The sequence below is a fragment of the Photinus pyralis genome, unplaced genomic scaffold (genome assembly GCF_008802855.1).
Source record: "Photinus pyralis isolate 1611_PpyrPB1 unplaced genomic scaffold, Ppyr1.3 Ppyr1.4_LG8, whole genome shotgun sequence".
NCBI lineage: Eukaryota > Metazoa > Arthropoda > Insecta > Coleoptera > Lampyridae > Photinus > Photinus pyralis.
In genome coordinates this window covers 8,829,869-8,837,563 of record NW_022170819.1, presented here as the reverse complement: position 1 = coordinate 8,837,563, position 7,695 = coordinate 8,829,869, and the positions used below count along the sequence as shown (strand labels likewise).

The 7,695-nt window shown below is 41.4% G+C and overlaps 1 protein-coding gene across 1 annotated transcript; it reads left to right on the top strand.

The window, feature by feature from the left end:
* Positions 1–6,768: 6,768 nt before the first annotated feature.
* LOC116177620 (cell division cycle 20.5, cofactor of APC complex-like) lies at positions 6,769–7,490 on the top strand (the record flags this gene model as incomplete). The annotated part of the gene is given in 2 exon segments (XM_031496630.1): positions 6,769–6,910; positions 7,130–7,490. Coding segments are annotated over 2 exon segments (376 nt in total), but the record flags the coding sequence as incomplete, so codon positions are not given.
* Positions 7,491–7,695: the final 205 nt, after the last annotated feature.

Here is a 7,695-nt window from a genome sequence, read left to right as displayed (position 1 = left end):
AGAAAGAATTTCGCACAGAACCTTATGGTAGGTACCTTTTTTATTAGATCAAACTGATATATTTAATGACCGCATTGCAACGTTGTACCATTGCACGTAAAAATTAGTCTCGACCAATACGTATGTGCATATGACATGCGAATCTAAGAAAATCATAAATAACTGTAAGCGCAATAATTCAGTCATGTCAATTTTACGACGAGAAGATTTAAATACAGTACGCGATTCCCTCGATACGCGCAATGTTTTAAAATACGATTTGCGAAGATGATTCTTTCAGGACAAATGCTCGCGTTTCCCTTTAGCATGAGAAGCTTTACCTACATTATTATTTTATGGGTACAACTCTCGCAGATGCAATACATTACATTAGGCATGCATCCGATCAGCATGCAGAAGTAAAATCGGAATCGCCATGCTCTACTGGAGATGGATGCATCCACTTTGTTACGTATTTTTTATCCGCTCGGAAATAATCTCCATTTATTAGCGAAATTTAACGAGTTGCAGTGGATAAAGTGCTGGTTTTATTATTAGTACGGAAACTGTCCTATGACTCCTTAACTGATTAAGATTCCTTGCACAATTTTTATTGATTTCCCATTTTATTCTACACAAAAGTAGCTCAAAACAGCACAAACCAAAACAATATCATTTTTGGTAGAGGTGCATTAAATATTTACATTACATAGCTCCAAAGAAGGATTCTGAACCCCACAACTCGAGAAATGGGAAAAATCGAGTGATGCGCTAATAAAATTTGTTGCTCGTCTCCACTGAGCCTGGAATTAACTGGTCACTCGGTCTTTAATCGGGACCCGTATGTAAACCACACGAACCCCCCAGGTTTGAGGAACGGGCAAAGTTCAGCCATTGCTCCCTGTGTGGGACTTTACAACTCCTTGGTCGTAGTAGTACAGCCCGGATCACGTCCCTTCCTGTGAGGAGGAGATCGTATCCGAGGGTTCCTACAAGATCCACGCCCAAGGCTGTCTCGCTTTCAGGATCTCTCCCGCCACAGTTAAATGTAAAGGCTCAGAAGTGGCTCCATGACCAAGGTTGGCGTGGTTTTTATGGCTAGAGTGTCTGGTAGGATGCCTCATCGACACCAAATGCGAGGAGGACTCTATCAAGCTCCTCCCTGCGGAAAAACTACCTCCATAGGCTCGTCTCGTCATATAACAAGGGTTTTGCCTCTGGAAGCACTTTAAGATGGTGGCCGTGCCATCGGGGAACCCGTAAAAGACCGCCATTACCATGGATTGTAGGAACGTGTCTGCATTTTAAGCGACGCGCCTTCCCAGGGCCTAGTAAAAGGGGCGGTCCTCTTCAAGCCCGATCAAGGTCAACTAGTCTTCGCATTCGGCCACAATAGCACCCTGTGGAACCATGCCAGCCGATTGAAGCCCCCCCCCCCTCCAACTGATCAACAACTGCATTCAATGCAGCCATTATGCACTTCGACTGAGACTCCGTGATGTCCACCTCATGGTGCGAGACCGGAACAATGACCATCCTGAGCCACAGCGACTTGCCTATAAGTTCGTGGTGCACCCAGGTACTCCAGAGACATTGGCCTTCTACTGAGTCTGTCCTGCGCCAAACCTTGGAGTGCTTCCCCCTGATCTGAGAGGCTTGGTCCCTGCCGTCGGGTTGCCCCCCTGAATCATTGACTCAGACACAGCTTTAAGCTTTGACTCAGCGCCAGATTGACCCGAGGCTTTACCCCGGCGTTTCATGGCCATCGCGTTCTCTGCACCAGTCCTATTCTTCTTGCGAAGAGGAGCAGGCTCTTGAATAAGGCCGTACCCTCTGCCGAGGAGTCCGCCCCGTTACCGAACTCCTTTAGATGGCCCGGCTTGTTGATCCCTCCGGACGAAGACCCCAGAAAGGGTTTTTTAGATTAGCGTCCATGCAATTCCCACGAGTAGTACGGAAATGCGATCTCACCCCGACAGAGCCGCTTTCCTAGGGCTTGGCTGTCAGTCCTTTCCCGAAGGAAAGAGACCACCGCTGAGAAATCGCCCGGTATCCGAGGGGACCGTTATCGACACTACCTTTTTCCTACTAAGGACCTCCAGCTCAATTTTAATTTCCTCTTCCACATTGCGACAAGCTACATGAAGGGGCCGAAATCTGGATAATGGGATGGAGTTCTGGTGTGGCATTTGGATACAGAAATCCCTTCTAAATGAAGGCGTACTCTCAACCTGAGACAAGTTATTGGCAATGAGCTGCATCGGCTTCCTAGATTGATACTCATCTGAACAATTAATAATTCCGAGTTTCATGTACTCTCCGACAAGTGCGTAGTGGCCCTAGAGTGTTAATTTTGAGATCTCCATGGAGATGACTTTTTTAGCGCATTTTTTAAGAATGAAGAAAATGTGCTATTGTTCGCGTTTTGTTCGTCCGTCCGTCCGTCCGGGCCCTCTTCTACCGTTTTGAACTACTTCTAGGGGAATGGTCCTAGAGTCCTGGAATTTTTTGCAGTAGGTAGCCTACGCCTTGAAGGTGTGCAGACGGCCATCAAATTTCGCTGTCTAAAAGGGTCCCACCCCCACGAATTATTGATGAGATACTGTTTTTGAAAGTAAAACGTGCATAGCTTATACATACATACGACAACCAATTGGTCTCAAATTTTGCATACGCATGCCTTTAGTGGTGTTAAGTTAAACTTTAGGAAATGAGGAGGGGGTGTAAACACATGTTCTACCCTTTATGGGGGGGGGGGTGGAACTAGTGTTATCCTTCATGGTACTCTAATGAAAGGTCTCAACGAAAGGAATTAATTTCTACCAACCATAACCGTCCTCCTCGACCTCTTATCGTGATCGAATATATTCCCTTATACCTCAAGAACGGATTGTTGGAAGAGGGTACACACAAAGGGCGATTGAGACATCTGCAAGAAATATATCCATTGTGATGTCAAAACAAGTTATTTCGATTAAAAAAATGCGCTTTATCTGCACAAGAGTTGTGTATCCGGGAACCTTCCAATCCTCTTAGCACCTCACTTCAGAATCTTCTTAGAACCTTCCAATTTCCAAATTATTTTACGCTCTGAGAATGTTCTTACTATTGTTTTAGAGTCTTCTTTTAGATTATAGAAGAATTATCTTAAAATTTCTATGGAACAATTGGAAACTTTTGAGAACCATCGTAAGGGGGACTTTCGGACTATTCTTACAACCTGCCTAGAGCCATCTTGTAATCTTTTTGGAAACACAAGCTTCTGAGTCTCCACAAATTTTCCTACTACCTTTTTAGATCCCTTAGAATGTTAGAAATTTAAGAACCCTCGGAACCTCTTGAAACATTAGTACCTATCTTGGGAATCTTTTAGGACAATAAGCAAAACTTTCCAAAAATCCTAGAATTTCATGATGTCCTTGAATCTTTTAGTATTCTCGTAAAGTCTTCTTACCATACGATCACTTGACAGTCCAGAATATTCTCTGAATTTCGTAAAACTCTTAGACTCTTGTCAGAATTGTGTTAGATCCTAAGCTGGTTTTACAACAATTGTTTTGAATCTTTACAAGATTTTCTTGTGATCGTTTTAAAATTGTGTAGCTTCCCCCTAGAATATTCACCTAAATTAAAAATAATCTTTTTAGAACCTTTTGTAGAATATGTATGTAATCTTCTTAAAATCCTGTTACAAGCGGCCTAAGCGGAAAAGTGTAGGCGTTTGTTAAGGTTGCTTTATAAGCAAAAACAAATTCACTGTAGAAGATCTGGGACCCTATATTGTTTCTAGTGAAAATTGAAAAACACGTTTCTGAGTTTTAAGGATTTTTCTAAGAAGTTGTTGAAAAATGAGACTATAATGGTTTAAATCAAACCTAGTAGGCGCGGGTGGTTCCTTTCAGTCTTAGAGCGAGAATAATCTGATCTTGAAAAACTTTGTCCAAATTTTTAATGATCATGAGATAGTATTTGTAACAGCTTTATTTTGGCCTCTAAAATGTTTTGGGTTGAGTATCACTCTAATTTTTGTTCGAGGACCACTGTAATGTCTAAATTGTACTGTATTTCGTCGTGGCGGGTTATGACTGGCGGGTTCTTAGAGACGTCGGTTGACTGGTCTCCGCTCCATTACCTTTCTTGTGGCGATTTTCATGAGCTAAAAAGAGAGGTGTACTTGCAATAGTTTGAAGTATAAGTATTGATTCTAGATTGTTTTGGATTCGAGTTGAGCACTTTTCTCCAATTTTTGGAGGCTATAAATTGAGATGACGGATGCAGACGTAAGTAGCCGCCATTTGCTTAATCACTTTGTTATCCTATGTAGGTTCTTAATCAGTCGAAGGTTGAAACAATTTACTTTTCAACCGTTGCCATAGTGTGGCGCAGTTCAGTTGAAATTGGACTGTGGTGCTAAGAGTCCCTGGTTCGAATCCGGGTTCGGCCATGCACATTTGTAAATGTATAGTGGGTTGGGGTGGTAGAGCAGCCGTGGCTGAAACCCTGCCCGCTGAAAAATAAAGGCAAATAAATAAATAAGTAAGTAACTAAATAAGTGTTTTCCATACCTCCTTCTTATTTATTACAGGTATGTTCATTTTTGTGTTCAAAGGAAGGGTTGTTACATTTTGATTATTTTTAGGATCCAAGTTTTGGATTTCTAGTATTCGGACTTCAAGTGTCGTATTTTAATTGTAATTATCTACTCTAATTACAAATTTCATAAACATCCTGATCTGCAAGACGCCTGAATTTTTTTGTGGAATTCGAGAATGCAAGGTCAATTTGTAATCTGGGCTAACCTGTTATAACAGCGCTTAAAATGAAGATATTCCATTCCAGGGCACGTCCGGCCTCCGCCATAAAAAACACAAACACACACAAAATAGAACATTTACAGATGAAACAAATTTATTAGACAAAATTAGTCAATAAGATGAAAAAAGAGGGGCACACAGGGCTAATAAACAGAGTACCACGCACACGCGGTCGATTGAAACAATAAATTAAAAGAAACTTAATTACCTTATCGTGTTAATAATCCAACATATCTCGTCAATTGCGATTGTCCTTAACTGATGTACAAACACACAAAAACCAACTGATATTGCTTCTAGAACGCCACCGTTTTACTTTAATCCCACTGGAATCTCGATTTAGATAATACTGGGCTTGTTTGAGTTACTGATGATGGAAAAACTTCTTTTAAGGGGCACTGAGAAGCGAAAACACTTCAGCTCGACTCGAATTGACGTTTACATTTAAATGAAGGTGTAGGATCCCTTCAAACAATTCTCTATCTTTCTTCTACAATAACTGTGCAACTAGTAAGACGGCTGTCTCGCTCAACTACCGCTGACTGCGATACTCAAAAAAAATTTCACCACCAAAACAAGCAACGATTAACGTCCACCACCAAACGGGTCACGATTCATATCCGTCTCTTCTATTTAAAACAATTTCCCTTCGTATTCGACTTTCCGAACCATCTCATCTTTCTTATCAAAATTACTGGGTCGTACCTGTTCTTATCCGCGAAACCCCTCTTATCTGCAAACTTAATTATCTCACGCAGCGATAACAGAATTTCTTATCACACCGACCGGACATAATACTCTTACAAACGAATAAACTAAGTTATTTCTTTACAATTAGGTAAACAAAATGCAAGTGATTATTTAATCAAAATTAACAAAATTTCATAATTCTTAATGCATGTGAGGTGTAAAGTATAAGTACCAAGTGGCACCATTATGCGTATTTTATTTTATTTTACGGTACGTCCACGCTGAAATTCTGAATACCGGCGGCAATCTGGTGCCATTGATGTGCTTCGTCCCCAAAAGAGAAATTTCTTCTGAAACCCCAATTTTTGCGAGATAATTTTCTTAAAGTTGTAGAAAATGTTGGCTCAATTTTTCCTAAAGAAATCTAATTTTTCAAATGACTATCAAATGTTTACTCGTGTGACTACTTTGATCAAATCTCCATCATGAAAGGTAAACCTACCATCCCAGTATGAAAGGTAAACCTACCATCGAGATTAGGGGCCCATTTGTTATGAAGAAATATTTATCTGGGCGCCACGTAATTAAATGATTAGGTGGCTGCGGATGTGCGAAATTATCCCTGAATGGAATATTTCTATTCAATCTCAGAAAAGGTTCACAGGAACGGCGAGAGTATACGGATTACGATTTAACCGAAAATAATTTCATACCCCCAACACTAAATAAAGAAAAGCCCCTTTCGTAACCTCATCCGAGCTCGATAAGAATTAATTATATTTATTAAACGTCTGCATTTAAAGGGCCGAGCCTCCTAGTTGTGAAACGAGTTCTATTTCATCTCGCGAGATATATAATCATAGGCGAACTAAACAAAGGCAAATCGGAAACTGCACGAATCCGAGAGCGTCCAGAAGAGACGTGGTCTACTACTAGATTATTAATGTCATCCACAACCGGTCCGAACACAACGTTATAAAGGAAATTACAAGGAAAGGGTTAAGAACACAATACTTGCGGCGAAAATTTATTCTTATGACTTATCTGCCCTGCACGTTCGCCCTTAAAAGGTAATTCCTAGTCTTGAAACGGGTTCCGCGCACCCTTTTCCCACGACGGTACGCCAACGGATCTATCCCACTAAAAGATTACTGCTTCGCTTCGTCTAGGAGAAAAGGGCGATGTTAATTGCTAGCGACCTACACGCGTTAGGGAATAGAATAACGTTTTGCCGCCGAATCAAGGATTTTTCGGTTGTAAATTATCCTAGTTTAACAGAGTAACGCCAGGATTTCCAGGTACGGGTTTGTCCCACATGCCGAGATAACAATACTCTTATCGCAATATGCTCCGTGCTTAAAATGGCATTGTGCTTTTAACATTATGCGAGACGACATAATTACTAATTGAAAATGATGAGTGCACGCGTAAGTAGAGATTTAAATTTAATTACCTGCAACCAGTTTGTAAACAAAATTGACGTGTACTAACAACAATAAACACGCGAGCTGTAGGGGTCCCGTACGAGGATACAAAGTAGCGAGGGTTGATAAATGGCTGTTGACCCTTTTTTTGTGTATGCACCCGAATTAGGTGACACGTGTCCCGTTGCGGCCAATTGATTCGTTGTTATCTTCGAATTGCAGGTGAACAAGGAAAGGTTCTATGACCGATTTATTCCCCGTCGCACCTGTGTCGATGTCGAGGTTCTCAATTACATGCTTTTGAAGGATACTAGTACGGCATCTAGCACCGAGTCCGACACGAACAACGAAAGCAGAAGATTTGCGAACAAGGCGTACCTGAAATGGCAAAAAAGACTGTTTCAGGAGAGGTTGTGGTCGTACAGTCCGATTCCGAAGAAGGTGCTCACATTTTCGCAAACGTGGAAGGCGTCCAAGAAGTCCAGCCCTTTCTCAAATCTCTGGTCGGTTCGTGCGAGGACCAAGCCACTAATCGGTCCACCTATAACCGTACTTGATATGCCGAACTTGGTAGGAGGCATATGTGAGTATGAGCATTTTATTCAAAACGTTACAGCAGTGCCACTGAATAGGGAATTATTGTGGGGCCAAAAGTGTCAGAAATTTGCAGTAGAACACCAGTACGTCTATGTCGTAAAAAAATCTGTATTATAAAACTAGTGCGTCCGCAAGCTACGTCTGCTCGTCTTGCGGGCAAAAACTATTATGTATAAAACTAATTACTGGAG